We start from the raw sequence: 21,000 nt of genomic DNA on the forward strand, positions 1-21,000 counted from the left end.
TCATCTTCAGCGATTGACTGTCAACACTTTTTACATGTCTGACATTTTAATCATAATTTGTCAACTGTCATTTTCTAGATTTTGTCAGACATGCAGCAGAATATTCTAATGCCTGCTAAACACAAATAAATGTGTTTCCAAGAAGCAAATTGCTCCCTGTTGTCAAATGTTTCCATTTTCATCAAAGTGAACATGGCTACATGTCTCAGATTAGTATTGAGAACAAGCAGCATGCTGCGATGGCTTGGCCACTGGCTCATGTTTCTGGCCCTTGGCACACTAATCAAAAATTGTGGTCCAACAGACTGAGGTTACAGCCATTTCAGAGACCAAAAAGCAGTTTTTGCCAGACTGTGGCACCTGACTTGTAAAGAAACAATCAGACTATTTATTGGGAAAGCAGAAAAGCACTGTACCTTCAGTCATTGTTTGGAAGTACATCTTCCCACTTAAACGTCCAAAGCCCGCCACTGTTCTGGCCCGCACCTGGAACACGTAGATGGTCCCCGACTTCAGACCCCGGATAACTGCTGTATTAGTCTGACTCCGCAGTAAAGAGGAGTTTGACTCTGCCATATTCTAGATTTAAACCAAAGATCAGAAATCACGCAACAAAATCCATACAGAAGCAATTAAAGTCATGTTTAGAATAATAAAATGGTCCACATTTTAGAAGAAATGTCAATGATTCAGTTTCACTTCCTTGGGTTTTGCTGCTTGACTAATTTAGTTAATTAAAATTATGCTAATGCAACACAATTTTTGAGCTTTTTTAAGCTTAATTTAATTTTTAATAGTTAAAGGATTAGTTCATTTCCAGAATGAAAATTCACTGATAATTTACTTACCCCCATGTCATCCAAGATGTTCATGTCTTTCTTTCTTCAGTCAAAAAGAAATAAAGATTTTTGAAGAAAACATTTCATTCATTTTTCTCCATATAGTGGACTTCAATGGTGGCCAGTGGGTTGAAGGTCCAAACTGGTGCAAGATGAGCATTTGTGGTTAAAAAGTTTTTTTTTTTTAAGAAAATGACAGATCGTTTCTCTAAATAAGACTCTTCATCCTCGGCTGGGATCGTGTAGAGCGTTTCGAAGCTGCAATGAAACTGCAATTTGGACCTTCAACCTGTTGGACACCATTGAAGTCCACTATATGGAGAAAAATCCTGAAATGCTTTCCTCAAAAGCCTTAATTTCTTTTCAACTGAAGAAAGAAAGAAAGAAACATCCTGGATGTATTTGGGGTGAGTAAACTCTGAGGAATTTTTTATTTTGGAAGTAAACTAATCCTTTCATTTAAATTAGCAGGATATACAGAAATCCAGAACTTCACAGACACATTGGAAATAGATTTGAGTGTTATATGTTAAACCAACTTCATCTATTCATGTAGGCCCGGTTTCGCAGACAGGGCTTAGAATAAGCCAGGATTAGGCCATAGTTCAATTAGGACATTTAAGTATTTTTTTTTTAAACTTGCTTAGAAAAAAACATTACCGATGTGCATCCTGAGACAAAGCAAAGGCACTGATATATTTTAAGATCAGTCAGTGCAAGCTTCTTTCAGTTGAAACAGCTCAGATTTACATTTTAGTCTAGGATTAGGCTTAAGCCTTGTCTGTGAAACCGGGGGGTAGTGTATTTAATTTAGTTCTTGATTAAATTACATAACAGGCACTTAATGTGGCCTGAGCTCAAATTTCCTTCTTAATTAAATTAATCTTGATTTAAGCTTGTATAAGAGCATAACTCATTTAAAATATTATGATTGTTTTTTATTAAAAGGGCTTTTTTTTTTTAAGTTCACCTCAACTGAACTTCATTTAACGTTTCTATTTTTTGATTGAATAGCTGGATAATTTTCAGTATACTCATATTCGATGATTCATTACCTTCTCATAATATTGCAGCTCATAGTCCAAAATGACTCCATTGGGCTGGTCTGGCTGGGACCAGGACAATGTGATGCTGTCCACGGCCCGGCTGACCTGATGCATGATTGACACAGCAGATGGAGCTGTAGAGAGGGAGATAAAAAATGGAAATTAAAAGAGAAATACTGTAAATATAGCTGTAAGAGTCCACATGAGAATCTTTTCATGAAAAATAAGTACATAATAAAGATTACATTACAGGGTTTTTCAATCCTGACTGAGCTCAGATCACCACAAAAAAATCTCAGCCAAGCCAAGGCCCCTCAGTAAAAAATGTTTTCATTAAGAACATTCAAATTAATGCATAATCCTTAATAGATCATTAAAGTTAGAAACATGAAAATCATCTTTTTATTTAGCAAAAATGTATTTAATTAGTCAAAATTGACAGTAAAGACTGTTCTAATGTTCCAAAAAAATGTCCATTTCAAATAAATTGTTCTTTTGAATTTTATTCATCATTTAGTCCCGAAAAAAAAAGTTTTCACAAAAATATCAATCAGCACAACTGTTTTTAACATTGGCAATAATAAAAAAGAAATCTGCATATACAGTATGAATGATTTCTGAAGGATCATGTGATACTGAACACTGGAGTAAAGTTGCTGAAAAATCAGCTTTGCATCACAGAAATAAACTGCATTTTAAAATATATTAAAATAGAAAAAAAAACGTCATTTTAAATTGTAATGATATTTCATAGTATTACCGCTTTTATTGTATTTTGGATCAAATAAATGTTGCCTTGGTGCGTATATGAGTGGATTCTTTCAAAGAAACATTTGAATGGTAGTATAGGGACCTTTTAGTTGAAGACCCATGGTTTAGATAATGAATCTAGAGAGTTCACTGTTTTTGACATCTGAAAAATACTGCAACAGCATATAAATTTCTCCCTAAGCACAACAGCATTTCCGACAAAGCTACAGCTATAATGTCTACAGTTCTGGAGCTCCCATGCTAACTGGCCACTGCGTTGCACTCAGTCCTCTGGCACCAGTGCAGTTTTGGATATAGAGGAGCCATTATATCAAGTGCAGCTTCAGGCTGACTACTAAAAGAAAGACTCTGGAAGCCCATGTAACACTTCATTATCATTTACAAGCTTAAAGAAGTAAAAAGACAAGCGTGAAAGCTGGCAAACACGATGGCTGCTGGTAAAACTGCACTTGTGGTTTAAAGATCAAACAAATCATGTTGCCTTAAAGCCAATCGATGCCTTGAACAGGGTTCAGCTGTAGCAGCAGGGTGGTGTAGTGTATGAGGTTTGCTCCTGGCATGCTTGCTTGGGTTTGTAGGGAGGAAAGTGATGCTGTTTATATGCCAAATGCTGGTTCCCTAGACATGCGTGATAAAATATAATGGGTAAGACAATATCTGAGTATTTTAAGACCATTTGAATCTTTTTTTTCAAAACGAAATGGTCAAATAAACGACACTGATACTCTTTCACGTGTGCCATCTCTGTATAATTAAGGTTGTTAAGCTCAAAGACAGACTTTTATACATTGCATTTATAGTTGGCATAAAGTTGATGGTTGATCGCTCAGAGAGTTCAGGCCTCGGGTTGTTATGCTTTCTCTGTTGCCGATCAGAGCTCAGGAATATTAAGCACACAATGTTGTGTAAAAAATATGTCTTGTGCTATTTAGTTTCTCTGTAAACTTCGATCCCGTGCTTTGATTAAGTGTTTTTCCATGCGCTAGTTTCAATGGGTAGAACAGGCCCTGTGTCCTGATTTACTGCCCTGAATGATGGGATGGTGTGCGAGGAGGATGGGATTGTTGAGAAGTTGAGCGTGCCATTGTGTATGTTGGAGAGATTCATCCAAACAACACTAGGAAAGACAGATGTGATTAGACTCGCACTCCAAATAGGAAGACCAGCCATTTCAAACAATCACAAAATTCGATTCCTCAGACGCATGTAACTTTTTAACCCCCATAATTTGTCAATGATGACAGGACTACACTCTGGGAAAATATTAAAGACAAACCCAAGTCAAATTCTTCCATCATTTACTTATACTTGTGTCTTTTGAAACCTGTATGACTGACTTTCTTCAACGAAACAAAAAAACAGTTTTATGGAATGTTCAAGCTGCTCTCTTCCCATAAAGACCTAAATTAACGGTGACCAGCAAGATTCTTTCCCTCACAAAAACCATCATATGGCTTAAAGAGATGGTTCCCCCAAAAATGAAAATTTTGTCAATTATTACTCCCCCTCATGTCGTTCCAAACCTGTAAGACCTTCACTGATCTTCAGAACACAAATTAAGCTTTATTACCCTTCATAGACAGTGTGTCTGACACGTTCAATGCCCAAAAAGGTAGTAAGGACTAAAATAGTTGTGGTCCTCTTGTGAACTCGCAGCGAAGACTGACACAGAAGCTGTTATTTTTGTTTTATTTGCACACAAAAAGTATTCTCATAGCTTCATATAATTACGGTTGAAGCACTGATGTCACATGGACTATTTTAGCGATGTCCTTACTACCTTTCTGGGCCTTGAACATGTCAGTTGTGTTGCTGTCTATGCAGGGTCAGAGATAGGGCTGGGCGATTTGGCCTAAAATCAAAATCCCGATTAATTGAACATTTTAACCCGATTACGATTAATGAACGATTATTTTATTCATTAATAAAACTATATTTAATTATATTTAAACAATATTTACTTTTTTGCCCTCATAGTTCAATGACAAGTTTTGTACAGTAAATATGCGCACATATTACAAGTGAGAGAATTTTGAATGAAGGGTGCACGCACTATCTACTATCTATGATTATTTATTGAACATCAGTGTTGAACAACTGAAATTAGAGCACACATTGCTTAAAAGGAAAAGTCACATTTTTCTTAAATTAGTGAAAATAAATAACTTGCACTTTTGGAAACAAATAAATTATTTATAAAATAATAATAAATGTTAAAAGTAGAAAATAAGCAGTATCTCTTCTAAATAAAATTACTCTTGTATATCCTGTAAATACTTTTTACTGTATAAATACTGCTTAAGCTCTCCATCGACATGTCGGCGGAATAATGTAACGTAATGGAGCGGGGTCACCTGACTCCACACGCAGTAATGGTTTTAAAGGGAAAGTAATTGAAATAATTGACCTGGAAAAATTTGATCGATTATAGGTTCTGAATGTCGATTTCGATTACTTTTCGATTCATAGCCCAGCCCTAGTCAGAGAGCTCTCGGATTTCATCAAAAATATCTTAATTTGTGTTCTAAAGATGAACAAAGGTCTTACAGGTTTGGAACAACATGAGGGTGAGTAATTAATGACAGAATTTTAATTTTTGGGTGAATTAACCCTTTAAGAAGACTTGACATGTAGTGCACGACTTGTATGGACCACCTTTACGGTTATTTTTTGGTTCTTTCTGAAGCCTTTTAGTTCTATAAAGGCAAAGCTAAATTTTCAGTCTTCAGTGTTGCACAATACTTCAGAAATCATTCTACTATGGTAATCTGGTGCTCAAGAAACATTTCTCATTATCATCAATGAAAACAGTTGTCCTGTATTTATTTATTTGAAATAGAAATCTTTTGTAACACTATAAGTATCTTTACCTCACTTTTGATCAATTGAATGTGTCCTTGCTAAAATAAAATATTAATTTCTACCAAAAAAAAAACATACTATGTATAACTAGTAGTGTATGGTTTCATAGTTCGATTCAATTTCTATTTACAAGCTTGAAATTTGATTCCGATTCAATATTGATTATTTTGGATATACAGAACAGATGGCAAATGGCAAATTTTCAAGGAAAAAAAAATCTCTCAACTAATGATGTAAAATACATAGCTGGCACTACATTGAAGGTTAAAATTAATTGATATGTATACAAATTGAAAAATGAGAAAACTATTTTTACCCAGCCCTAGTTCACAGTCAGTTTTTGGGACTGACAACCGCATTTAGTTACGAGTGTGAGTTTTGAAATGTCCCACTCAAACATCAACATACTGTAAAGTAGCGTCTCAATACTGAGTGGCATCGCTAGGAATTCTGGGCCATGCAATACATCATAGAAACGCGTTTATACTCTATAGGATGCAACAGACCACTAATTGTCCATTCCGGTTCCGTTCACACAGTGCAGGTTTTCAGAGAATGTGGTTGTTTGAGTCCTGAAAATTTATGGGTGTGAGTTCAGTTACAGAATGTGGTAACCGTACTGTGTGTGTGTGTGTGTGTGTGTGTGTGTGTGTGTGTGTATGTGTACCTGGTATTCATCACGTTCATCACGACCAAATGTCCCCACAAGGATAGGAATACCAGTAGATTTTGACCTTGTGGGGACATTTCTCAGGTCCCCATGAGGAAACAGGCTTATAAATCATGCACAATGAGTTTTTTTTGATGAAGTAAAAGTGTGCACAATCTCCTGTGAGGGCTAGGTTTAGGTGTAGGGTAGGTGTAGGGCAATAGAAAGTACGGTTTGTACAGTATAAAAACCATTACGCCTATGGAATGTCCCCATAAAACATGTAAACCCAACATGTGTGTGTGTGTGTGTGTGTGTGTGTGTGTGTGTGTGTGAACATAACCGTATTAAGGACTCAAATACAGGACTCACAATGGTATTCTGCTGCTGTGTGAGCATGGCCTATATAAAACTAATGGAATGGAATGGCAACAGCAAAAATGCTGTTAGCCTTTGACTCTTGTTTATTCAAAGCAGCCATGTTTTCTTTAACACACCGCAATGTTGTCAAGGAAATGCAGTTTTCTAAAGTTCAACAAACTCCACAAGGTCTGGAGAGAATCCACCACAGGTATGCATCTATAAAATAGAGCAAGTCATTACATATGAAAATAAGTTTTGATGAGGTGATCGGTTTTCCAAAGAGTCTGCAGTAAATGGTACTTCATCATTCCGCTGCTCTCTTTGACTGCAATTTATGAGAAATACAAGTAGTACTCTCTCAGTGAAAAACATAAATTCATACGTCCTTGCGGTATTCTGGAGGAGAATAAGAGGAACAGATTACGAGCATTTCCATCTGAAATGAATCTCAGAATCATTCCTTTCTCCACAAAAATTTCCACTGCGGCAAATGACAAAATAATTTCCTGGTTGATCGCCGCTTAAAACAAAGTATTAAAGACTTGAAAACATTAATGGGAATACCTATAGGCCTAATGTCTTTAAAACGGAATTATGGTATTAAGAAACATGTTTTTATTTTAACTCTTCCCTGATGCTGAATTTCCATTTCTAACAACAGCAATAATAAAAAGCTTATTTTCCTATACTGTTTTTGCTTATTTGATGCACACATCAAACATTAGCTAGTTTCTCAAAGCAACATTATTAATAAATCCCAGAGTGTGGGAGGACGTTTATAGTTCCTGAGCGCTGTGTAAACCCATAGCTGTTGAGCTCACGCTTGGACTCTGGCTGAGCAGCCGGTCCTGGCATTGTCCCTCTCTTAGTGTTTGGGGGGATGCGGGCGGTGTGAGGTGGATTTTTGTCTTTTAATGGCAGCAGTGAAGCGGTAATGTGGACTGACAGGCACACCGGTGGAGCCCCAGCCTCCAGTGATAGGGCCAGCGAGTTCACTGCAGCACAGCCGGGGGCACGGCTCTCATTAAAATGCTCTATTAAACACTATTATGTTCCTTTTGAACTGGCTCTTTTTGACTGGCATTTAAAATCCCTGTACAGAGCAATATGACGAGTGTTGTGGACTAGCTTTCAGTTCTCGGGTAAAAATTGAGGGAACGTGAGAAACCTGATCAGGTGAAGATAAAAAGATGCAAACATCAATTTCATGATGGTGTCCTATAAAGCTGAAGACACGCAAAGCAGCTTTCAAACAGGGGGGAAAAAAACTTGGCAACATGAACAGTGAGACTCACAGAGATACTATAAAAATAACAATTAATTAAATAACATTAATTAAAATAACAACAATAACAATAATAATAATAATAATAATAATAATAAATGTTTAATTAATATCTGATTATATTACAAAGTTTCCAGATAAATTCCAGAAATTCCAAAAAATATAAAAACACTTTCCTTTTATTATATATATATATATCTATCTCTGGAAACTTTGTAATATAATTAGATATTAATTAAACATTTATTATTATTATTATTATTATTATTATTGTTATTTTAATTAATAGAAAATATTTTTTAAATATTATATTTATAATAATTTATAATTCGAATAGAAAATATAGTTTATTTTATAATTTTACTGCTATGGTATTATAATATGCATTTATATATTTACATTTCTTATTTATTAATTAATTTATTAATTAAAAATATTATATTATTATATATTTAAAATAATTTAAAATATTTAAAATAAACTACAATATGTTCTACAGTTTCCAGATCAATTTCAGAAATTGCAGATTTTATTATTAAAATAATAATAATAATAATAATAATAATAATAATAATAATAATAATAATAATAAATTTTTAATCAATTAATTTATTTGTAATATCTATTTTTAGAAAATATATAAAATTATAAATATAAAAAATATTTTTATGAATTAATTTATTATAAATATATAATGTATAGTATAATACCATAGCATTTAAAAATAACATTAAATTAAACTGTAATATAACTGAAAATATTTCACATTATATAATAATATTTTCCATTAATTAAACTATTAGTAATAATAACATATTTTAATTAATGAATTAATAATGAATTACGTTATGATATCCATTTTTAGAAAATGCATACAATTATTATGAATATAAAAAATAACAATATATTTTTTATTATCTATTTTACTTATTCTTTTTAATAAACATATAGGCCGGTTTCACAGACAGGGCTTAGACTAAGCCAGGATTAGCAGATAGTTCCATTAGGATATTTCAGTAATTTTTATAAACATGCTTAGAAAAAAACATTACTGGTGTGCATCTTGAGACAAAACAAAGACACCGATATATTTTAGATTAGTCAGTGCAAGTTTCTTTCAGTTCAAACAGCTCAGACTTACATTTTAGTCTAGGACTAGGCTTAAGCCATGTCTGTGAAACCGGGCCATAATGTGTATAGTATAATACCATAGCAATATAATTAAAAATAAACTAATATATTGTATTATAATTAGAATTACATAGTTTCCAGAAAAAAATGTTTGGAGGCCTATAACATCAAAACGTTTGTAAACCCCTGAGCTAGTCTTGTACTAAATATAATTTATCCTTATACTAAATTCTAGAAATGTTGCCAGGTAACACAAAAGCTCATGTAACTCAAGGTTGAATCCAGCCCCCGGCATGTTAAAATTATTTCAAGTATGAACATCATCTGCGATGTCTCAAACGGTAACCTGTGTTTACTGTTGTCTTACCGGCCTGATTTGTGGTGATGTTGACAGCGGTGAACTGAGGAGAGTAGGGACTCTGGTCTGACACTCCATTCACAGCCTGGATCTCAAACGTGTACTGCGTGTGGGCCAGCAGGTCACTGATATGGACCCGAGAATCAGTCAAGCCCAGTTGGCGGGGCGCGAACTGCACGTTGTCACCGCAGCGAGTACAGACCCCTCGACCTGAACCGCAGCTCTTGCAGATAATGTTATAGACTACATCCTCCCGGCCTCCGCTCTCCTTAGGCGAATCCCACTCCAGCCGCAGGGACGTCTCGTTCACACTAGAAATCACTCTCAGGGGTGCTGACGGAACCGCTGTGGAAAGACAAACCACACTGCCTCATCAGCAAGTCCAGGTCTTATCGGGACAGGAGTTTAATTAAAAACAGCCTAGGAATAGATTCTTGGATTATATAGTGTAAAGTTGCAAAAGTATGTGAACGCTTTGATTTAGTCATAAAGTCACGACGGCAACTGTAAATTGTCTCTAAATTAGTCCTATGTGATGTTAAAGGAACACTCCACTTTTTTTGGAAATAGGCTCATTCTCCAACTCCCCCCCTAGTTAATAAGTTGAGTTTTACCGTTTTGAAATCCATTCAGATGTTCTCCTGTTCTGGCGATATCACTTTTAGCATAGCTTAGCATAGATAATTGAATCCTATGAGACCAATAGCATCGCGTTCAAAAATGACCAACGAGTTTCCATATTTGTTGTATTTAAAACTTGACTCTTCTGTAGTTATATCGTGTACTAAGACCGGTGGAAATGCAAAGCTGCGAGTTTCTAGGCTGATAAAATTAGGAACTACACTCCCATTCCGGCGTAATAGTCAAGGAAGTTTGCTGCCGTAATATGGCCGAAGCAGGCGGAGTATTATCAGAAATGAGTTCCCAGCTAGTTTAGCATTTGCACATGTGCTGCGTGGTGTTACTGCTCCTGCTTCAGCCTTATTACGGCAGCAAACTTCCTTGACTATTACGCCGGAATGGGAGTGTAGTTCCTAATCTTATCAGCCTAGAAAATTGAAGCTTTGCATTTCCACTGGTCTTAGTACACGATATAACTACAGAAGAGTCAAGTTTTAAATCGGACAAATATGGAAACTCGTTGGTCATTTTTGAACGTGATGCTATTGGTCTAATAGGATTCAATGATCTATGCTAAGCTATGCTAAAAGTGATATCGCCAGAACAGGAGAACGGCTGAATGGATTTCAAATCGGTAAAAATCAACTTATTAACTCGGGGGGAGTTGGAGAATGAGCCTATTTCCAAAAAAAGTGGAGTGTTCCTTTAAACAACTTTACGCATCCCGTCCCATGGCTTTTTCCCCCTCACAGTCTGCTGACTCGAGCACATTGTAACTGCTCCATCTTGTGTCTTTATGATCTGATTCTCACTTATTCATTAGCCTATTATCACTGTTCTTTTAAAAAAAAGATACTGGATCAAAGTAATCTCTGCTTTCTAGCAAGCCACATTAAAGTACTAATTTCATAATGGGTAATGACAAGAGATGAAAAGAGAAGAGGTTCATTGTAATGTAAAACAAGAGTGAAAGGGAAGAATGTTGTCCTCCCTCTATTCTGGACCGAGAGCAGCAGTTCAGAGCAGTACTCCAGCATTCAACCGCCCCAGAAGACCAGAGCATTATGCAAATCCCGTCGGGGCAATCTTGCTGCTCACTGAGTTACAGCACTGAATGAATGTTCAGTGAGTTACACACTCGTTTTCTTTTTTGCTGCACTTAACTGAGGCTCTAAAAAGGGCAACCCCATGGAAAAATGAAAAGACAATAGACTTCAAGAATATGTGCAATACAAGTCTCCAGTGCTGAAGTAGTTGATGTTTCTAAGTAGGGGTGTCAAATTGACCTGTAGTTTGTGATTAAAGCTGACAGTACATTAAAGCAGTTAACTGCAACAGCAGTCTTTTACAGTCTCTACTAAATTCTGGCTGACAGATTACTTCTTTTAATTGTGGTGTGTGTATTTAAACTTGACCATTACAGAATGCCTTGCAGTGTAAATTGTAGCTTAATAAACTGCTGAGGTCTATTATGTCATGATACATTATTATTTATTTGTTGATATTTTAATAACAACAATAACATTATTGTTATTGTTATTATTATTCCCTAAATATTTAAATATAATTCATAATAGTAATAATATCAGTGTTAAAATGATTATTGTTATTATTTAATTTTTATTCTTATTCATATTATTATTACTAAATAATAATAATAATAATAATAATAATAATAATAATAATAATAATAATAATAAATATTCAATAAAATAATTAAAATAGTAATTTATTAAATTAAACTTATTATTATTAAATTATTATAATTATTAAATTCTATAATTAATAATAATAATAATAATATCAGTGTTAAAATTGCAGTGTATTGCTATTTTATTATTATTATTGTATTTTTCTTATTATAACAATATTATTTTTACTAAATAATACTTATTTAATAGTACTAATAATAATTATTATTAAATAATAATAGTAATTATTACTAAATAATAAAATATTACTAATAAAAAAAATAATAATAGTATCAGTGTTAACATAGCATTGTTATAATTGCTATTTTCATTCATATTATTGTTATTATTGCCATTATTATTATTATTACTAAATAATAACAATTATTATTTAATAGTAATAATTATTAAATAATAATAAAACAGTATTAATAAATTATAATATCAGTGTTAAAATTAATGATTGTTATTATTGCTATTTTATTATTATTATTATTATTATTATTATTACTATTATTACAAAGTATTTAATAATAATAATTAAACAATAATAATAATAATAAATTATGACAGCAGTGTTAAAATTAATATTATTGTTATTATTGCTATTTTATTATAATAATAATTATTATTATTAACAATAACAATAATACTATATTATAATTTATTATTATAATAATAAATTATAATTATTACTGATTATAATGATAATAAGTATTCTTATTCTTATTTAATAGTAATAATAATACTTATCAAATAATACAAAACATTAATATAATTATTATTAACATCAGTGCTTTAAATTAATATTATTATTATTACTTTTATTGCTAAATTAGTATTAAAATAATAATAATAATAATATTATTAAATAAAACATTATTCTAATAATAAATAAATAACAATAATAATAAATTATGATAGTGTTAAAATTAATATTCTTATTATTCTTATTACTATTACTACTACTAATATATATGTATTATATTTTATAATAATAATTATAATAACAAATTATAATTATTCTTATTTAAAAGCTATAATAATAATTATTATTATTATTAAATATTAATAAAATAAAAATATAACATTGTTATTATTTTCATTATTATTACAAAAGTAATAATAATAATAATAATAATAATAATAATAAACATTTTATTCTTTATTAATAAATATTATTTATTACATATTTTTATAATTTTATATTAGTAGTAATTATTATTATTATTAAATAGTAATAATATAAATAAATATTATTAATAATAATAATAATAATCATTATTATTATTATTGTTATTATTATTATTATTAAATTATAATAATAAATATTCTCTGACTTTTTTCATTACTAGAAGTGCACCAATAATTAACTATTTTCATACTATAATCAATACATTTTGGTTATCAAAATTCTATATTATATTATTATGTAAAACAAACGATTTAAATGCTACAGTTGAATCACAACATACCATATGAATAATAAACATTTTGAGATCTACAATTAGCATAAATTGAGTGTTAGATAATGGCAAAAAACTAAAATGTAACTAAACTACATGTAAAAAATATAGTAAATGAGCAGCACAATTAAATATTAATAGAGAATTTTTTTTTAAACATCTAATTATCAGCAAGCACACATAATTAAAATAAAACTAATAACATCAGCCGTGAACCAATATGGAACATCATGCATCCTTATTTCTTACCATCTGTACTGAGAAACTCCTATTTCTGAGTGCTTTGATGATAATCTAAATTGACTAGATGCTTGCGTGGACCACATCAAAGGCTGTCTGGTTTTCAAAAAGGAGAGTGAACACCACTGTAAATGACATAAAATAGCATAAGAGAATGACATACTGGTACAGGGCATCTGTAGAGGGTCAGAGTCCGCGCGGTAGTATCCACTGCGGCACACACAGTTGGTTGCACCCTCAGTGGTGGTGCGGCTGTTGATGGGACACTGGAGACATTGCTGGTCTCCTTGAGATGCTTTGAAGGACCCAGATGGACATGCTGCATTAAAAAAAAAGACTATAGTCAATGGTAAATCAGACATTCATTTAGGAATTGATTTGATAAGATGTATCACACTTATGTACAGTAAATCTCAAATCTCAAATCTCATTATTGTCTCCGCACATTAGGCACATTTTCTTATTCCTTATATTTCTGTTTGGAATCAAAAGGAAACGTAGGAAGCCCTCATAATGCCTTCTGATGGGCCTCCAGAGCAGTTTTGAAGCTTGGTCTCGCACTGATAATCTTTTGTTTGGCATACAAAGAGCCGAATGGCACTCAGATATATCTGTGGAATAAACTAACAAAGACCTTGTTAAATCACAGCACAGTTTTTCCCTGCTGCCTAGTTTTACTGAAAACAATATGCAAATGTGCTTGTGCTATTCAGACTATTCTTTTTAAACGAAGAATTTAATTACTTTTTGAGAGCTTCATTTTAATAAGGTCTGAACTGGATATTCAGGCATTGATTATGATTTATCATCTGTCTTGGCCAAAAAAGATGTTTACATGATAATGTATGCAATTTGTAAATAGACTAACTTTCAAATCAGGAAATACCACCCACCCTTAAAATGAAAGAAGAGGGAAAACTCAGCAGTAGACGAATAAAAGCAAAGATAAATAAAAGATGTTCTTAAAATGTAAGTAAATGCCTTACAAGGTATTATATGTTAAATTAGTATTATGCCTAGTGTTTTAGTCAGCTTCTGTAATCTCTGTCACAAGATTTTTTGTTTTTAAAGAATTCTCTTATGCTCATCAAGGCTGTATTTACTTGATCAAAAATACAGAAATCAATACTGTGAAATATTATTACAGTTTAAAATAATGGTTTTCTATTTTAATATATTTTAAAAAAATATTACTTATTCCTGTGATGCAAAGCTGAATTTTCATCAGCTATTACTCCAGTCTTCAGTGTAACGTGATCCTTCAGAAATCATTCTAATATGCTGATTTATTACTTTTATTATCAATGTTGGAAACAGTTGTGCTGCTTGATATTTTTTTGGATTCTTTGATGAATTAAAGGTTAAAAAGAACAGCATTTATTCAAAATAGAAATATTTTCTAACAATATACACTTGCCGTCCAAAAGTTTGGAATCAGTAAGACTTTTAATGGTTTTTAAATACGTTTCTAAATGCTTATTCTTTCTGTTTTTGAAAGAAATTAATACTTTTATTCACCAAGGATGTGTTAATTGATAAAAAGTGATAGCAAAGACTTATATTGTTAGAAAATATTCATATATTGAATAAATAAACCTTTTATTCATCAAGAATCCTAAAAAAAAAAATCACATAGGTATTTACAGTAACAACTTATTCACATTTATTTCATTAAATCTTTTATTTTTTAATTCTAAATAACAAATTAATCACCACACTAAAATTAAAAATCATAAAATGTAATTCCATGTGTTTTTGGGCATTACTCCAGCTTGCTAGCTAACCTGACAATCTGCCTGCAATGAGAGTATGACGGGAGCAGCAGCTAGTGCGTGAAATTACTGTTATGACAACCGTTCTTGCAAACTGATTTGCTGAAAGTATTAAAACAGAAAACACTGTCTATTATACTGTCTAAGCAACTTTGAAACAATACATACTATGAGTGCTAAAGTGCTATTTAAAGGGAACAGTAGATGCCCATTTTCCACAAGCTGGTATTATTCTTTAGGGTCTTCATGAAACTTCTGCAACATACTTTGGTTAAAATTCCACAATTATTGTGTAAAACAACAAACAAAAACAGCACTGTTCACAGTCTCATTCAAATAGCTAGCTATTTACATAGAAACCGGCTGCAAATTTAAACAGCTTACTGGATGTTTCAGTTTCAGACTCAGATAGCCTAAAACTAAAGATAAACTGGCTGTGTGTTTTTATTTCAGCTTTTATGAGCTGGAAGACACAACAGAAACCTAACTAAATGCCAAAAAAAAAAAAAGTGAAAATTCCATCTGATGTCCCCTGTAAATAAACTTTTTTTCCTCTTCAGTTTCACCCTGTTGAGAATCACAAACAATATCAGAGAAGGTAGCTAGAATGATCATTTGAATCACGTTTCAGCTGTTTTTGTCAATAGTCCATAACTTTCAAGCTCTAAAAAGAACAAAGAATTCACAAAACAAATCTATATTACTGATATATCAAACAACATCTAATGTCTGGCCTCATTGATTCTCATGTTACATGCACAAAAACATGATGTTAGCGTCACCATTTAATGGTCCATGTACACTACCAATCAAAAGTCAGTAAGATTTAAACATGTAATTCATTCCTGTGCTGGCAAAGCTGAATTTCAGCATCATTACTCCAGTCTTCAGTGTCACATGATCCTTCAGAAATCATTCTGATATACTGATTTGCTGCTCAAGAAGCATCTATCATTGTTGAAGAGTTTTGCTGCTTAGTATTTTTTGGAAACCACACCTGAACATTTTGTTCAGCATATCATCAGCATGTATAATTTTTCGATGACCTTTATAGGGTTAGTTTACTCAAAAATGAAAATTGAATTGAATAAAGGCCTCCTGTAGCAATTCTATGAAAATACAGTCAAGCCCAAAATTATTCCTACCCCTGGCAAATTCTGACTTAAAGTTACTTTTATTCAACCAGCAAGTTTTTTTTTTTGACCGGAAATGACACAGGCTTCTCCCAAAAGATAATAAGACGATGTACAAGTGGCATTATTGTGGAAAAAAAAATATTTCTCAGCTTTTATTTACATTTGAACAAAAAGCGGCATGTCCAAAATTATTCATACCCTTTGCAAACTGTCACAGTCTATGGGAAAATCCAAAGTTCTATACCATTCCAAATAGTCCAAGCTGTTCTAGAGCATCCTAATTACCCTGATTCATTGGGAACAGCTGTTTTAATCAACTCAACAGATGAAAAACAGAAGCTCTCTGCTGTTGGTTTGTGGACAGTCATGGCTAAGACAAAGGAGCTCAATGAGGACCTGTGGCTACACATTGTTGCTGCTCACAAGTCAGGAAAGGGCTATAAGACCATATCTAAATGTTTTGAAGTTCCAGTGGCTACAGTGCAAAGTATTATTAAAAAATACAAGACGTACTGCACTGTGAAAAATCTCAGAGGACGTGGTCGAAAGCCAAAAGTGACACCTGTGCTGGCCAGGAGGATAGTGAGAGAGGTCAAAAAGAATCCAAGGATCACCACCAAGGCCATCCTGATGAATCTGGGCTCTGCTGGTGGCAACATCTCAAGGCATACAGTCCAACGAACACTGCACACCGCTGGGTTCCATGGACGCAGACCAAGGAGGACACCACTTCTCCAGGCACACAAAAGCCCGCTTGGCTTGGGTGATGGCAAGGAGACCCTCCAGCCTGAAAGAGTTGGAGCTCATCGCTAAAGATGAATGGGCAAAAATACCAGTGGAGACTGGAGCTGGTCAGCAATTATAGGAAGCGTTTGATTGCTGTCATAGCCAATAAAGGCTTTTCTATTGATTATTGAGAAGGGAATGAATAATTTTGGACATGCCATTTTTTGTTCAAATGTAAATAAAAAATGAGTAATAATTTTTTCCACAATGATGACTCTTGTACATCGTCTTATCTTCTGGGAGACGTCTGTGTCATTTCTAATGAAAAAAAAAACTTGCCAGAATTTGCCAGTGGTATGAATAATTTCGGGCTTGACTGTATATATATTTTAAATGTAATAATCACTTTAATTTTGCTTGCGCAAATTGTTGTACACGGAAGCTGTTCCGGGCGCATGATGTAGGACGTTGGTGCTGCACATGCGCCGCTCAGAAGTGACGAATGTGGACGCACAGTGAAGAAAGCAAAACAACGGTGACAAACTAGATGTACAAAATGAGAACTTGTAAAGCTAAGTGTTGGAGGATTTCGGTATAAGCAAAGAGGATGGATATTTTTCCAACAAAAACGCATTGATTCGCTAAAGGAGACCTTTATTCACCCCCGGAGCCATTTTATTATGAATTTTATGGATGCACTTTATTGGACTTGTTCTGGACTAAACACTAAACACACCCTTTAATTGTAAGTTATTGGTCCTAGTAGCCAAAACTGTGACACATTTACATTTTCAGGTAATAGACGGGGCATACGTCATGAAACCGGAACTGTACCATATTTATCATCTCAAATCTAGAATATACTTAAAAAAACAAAGGCTACACCATCCAGTCATGCGACTGCACAATGAAATGTTAAATTCACGCAGCGTTTTGACAAAACCAAAACTCACAGACTGCAAGACAGACAGCATCCTTTATTTGCTCACACCAAATCGGTCAACAGCTGCCACGTCTGCCCATCGGCCAAAATAACCTCAACGCTCATAATAATACAATCGTTTGTCCCACACAGAAATAGCCCTGACTCCGCCTGGAAATTAATCATAGATGGAGGGTAAATGTAATACGTGTCACATATCATCTGCAGGTGCAAAGCAATCAACACTTACCAAGAGCAAAGTGTGTTCTAGGAAGTACAATGAAACTCATTCTATTAGCCTAATACCCCAAATGGCTTTGACAGTAAAACATTACTCTTGGCTGGCGCTCTCAGCCTATGATTGATGACAGAACATTCTCTTTCTGCCAGAAGGAATATAAGGCTTCCACGCTCACACATCAGAGTGAGTTAGAGCGCTGGACGTGGTGAATGAGGTGTTGGTTACAGCTGAATGAGGCAGAGTGGGTGTGAGTGACAGTGTACAGGAGTGGAATTAAATCTGTGGTACCACAGGCCTCCACAATAGAGACGGTGCTGTGTAAGAGGGAGAACGACAGCCGAACAATATCCCTGCGACATATTAGATGTGTGCGCCGTGTACTGTACATGACTGGAGTATTTAAGTAGGTGCTAATGGAATTCTGGGAGAAATTGATTAAAGACCTTTGTGGCACCGCACATTTTTTTATAATCTTACCGATCTGTTTATCTTCATTCCAGTGAGCAGTTGTGCTTTTTTACGAGGCACGTTTTACAACAGGGAAATCACAGTAAACACTTTATTGCCTCAGTATAACAGTTTATCCTTTGGTGAAAGACATTTTCTTGCCTCTTAAACACAAACTTACTAATTTAAAGGTGTGTCATTTTTTCAATGTTAAAACACTTTCACTTACAACCTTTCATATCTTCTTAAAACTGTGGGTCTGTTTGTTTGAGAATTTAGACCAGCCCAATATACCTCATCCAATGGCACGAGTTTGCGGGTGGAAATATCTGTTTGGCTGACCAATGGATCAAGGGAGTGTTTGGAAAACCTGTTTGAAACTAGTGATTTTTGCAATTCCGTTTATAGAGAGTGGTGGTGATTTTGGCATTACTTACTCTCCCTCATGTCGTTCCAAACCTGTAAGACCTTCATTTATCTTTGGAACATAAATTAAGATATTTTTGAAGAAATCCAAGAGCTTTCTGACCATGCATAGACGGCAACGGTACTACCACTTTCAAGGCCCAGAAAGGTAGTAAGGACATTGTTAAAAAAGTCCATGTGACATAAGTGGTTCAACCGTAATGTTACAAAGCTATGATAATACTTTTTGTGCACAAAAAAACCCCTAAAATAATGACTTTGCTCAACATTTCTTTTCTTCCGTGTCAGTTTTCGAGGCACGTTCACAAGAGTACCACAACACGTGTGGTGCTGCTGACGCAGGAGCTGGAGTTCTGACGTAAAAAGTCCATCTCTCTTAGTTCATCATCTGTATATTCTGGTTCAAATAAGTAAGGCTGCACAAATTTAGCATGAAATCTCCAGACATTTATAAAGAGTGGGTATTGTTTGAGTTTTATTGATTCCGATTCTGCTTATTGATTCCTAGTTTCGATTCCAATAAGATTAAAATTTTAAGTGAAACCTTCAGATGTCAAACACAATTATTCTGTCTTATTACAAAGTGTTCTGTTCTGAATAACACAAGCAAGCAGCTTACAGAACATCTAGGCACTTTTACACTTCTTTTACATCTTTTACACTTTGTGGAACTTTTGCTACAGCGAAAACAACTAGACTAATACATTTCAAACATTAAATTGTTAAAGACAAGTAAACAATCAGTAATAAAATAGGAGCAAACTAAACAATTAGCAATAGTATAAATTAATACATCTGAACAATTATAAGATTATTATAAGATTTCTAAAAGAGGCAGTCAGGTTTTGATTTTTTATCTGCTGGTATTTGATAGAATCCATAAAGCCATGTATCTAAACAACATGTCCAGGACCTCCGACAGAAAAATAGGTCCACAACATTAAAGACCCAGCAGTATTTTTAACCGTGGGCATGGGGTACTTTTTTTATCCCTGTCTGCACCAAAACCATCTGGAGGGTTAGCTGCCAAAAAGCTAATTTTTAGTTTCATCTGACCATAGAAGCCAGTCCTGTTTGAAGTTCCAATCATGTCTGATAAGTGAATATGCTGAAGTTTGCTTTTGGGTGAGCCAGGAGGATTTTTTCTTGAAACCCTCTGGAACAACATGTGGTGATGTAGGGGCTGTTTGATTATTTTATTTTAGGCTTTCTGACCCCAAGACTCAACAATTCTCTGAAATTCTCCAACTGTGATCCTTGGAGAGTCTTTGGCCACTCAAACTCTCCTCCTTATCATGCATTAGGATGATATAGACTCACGTCCTCTTTTAGGCAGATTTGTAACGTCTTTAGTTGATTGAAACTTCTTAATTATTGCCCTGATGGTGGGAATGGGGATTTTCAATGCTTTAGCTCTTTTCTTACAGCCACTTTCTATTTTGTGAAGCTCAACAAACTTGTTCTGCACATCAGAACTACATTCTTTAGTTTTACTTCTTGTGATGGATGATTAAGGGAATTTGGCTTTTGTGTTCCTCATATGTATAATCCTGTGGAACAGAAAGTCACGACTGGACAATTTTATACCCCTAGCCACCCTGGTGTGCTAAAACAATTTTAATATTAATGGGAATATACTTTAGAGATATTTTACTTCATTTTTAGGGGTGCCAATAATTGTGGCCAATGTGAACTAGAGAAAAACATTTATTTCATAATGAGATACCCCCCCCATTTTCCATCGTTTTACTTCAATGAAAGGTTAGAATTTTGTGAATTTTTCAAATGAAAGATCTAAAGGATAATCAATGCAGATTTATTTTCACAGTCACCTTTGCTCATATTTACTAAGGGTGCCAATATTAGTGGAGGGCACTGTGCTTGCAAAATCTTATCAAATAACCTCAGTCTTGAGTGTGTCAGTTGCATTGTGGTCTATGCAGGGTCAGAAATCTCTCCGATTTCACGAATAATATCTTCATTTGTGTTCGAAGGATGAACGAAGGTC

The 21,000-nt window shown here is 33.8% G+C and overlaps 1 protein-coding gene across 1 annotated transcript in view; it reads right to left on the reverse strand.

The window, feature by feature from the left end:
* The window catches only part of ephb2a (eph receptor B2a), a 68,533-nt gene that overhangs the window by 13,951 nt on the left and 33,582 nt on the right, over window positions 1-21,000 (reverse strand). Inside the window, exons 3-6 of the mRNA XM_073823538.1 lie at window positions 13,486-13,641; window positions 9,314-9,649; window positions 1,895-2,019; window positions 417-579 (exon numbers count right to left, since the gene is read on the reverse strand). Of these exons, the coding sequence (XP_073679639.1) occupies window positions 417-579; window positions 1,895-2,019; window positions 9,314-9,649; window positions 13,486-13,641 (780 nt within the window). The remainder of the gene's footprint in view (window positions 1-416; window positions 580-1,894; window positions 2,020-9,313; window positions 9,650-13,485; window positions 13,642-21,000) is intronic.

Source organism: Garra rufa, chromosome 18 (assembly GCF_049309525.1).
Source record: "Garra rufa chromosome 18, GarRuf1.0, whole genome shotgun sequence".
In the NCBI taxonomy this organism is placed as follows: Eukaryota; Metazoa; Chordata; class Actinopteri; order Cypriniformes; family Cyprinidae; genus Garra; species Garra rufa.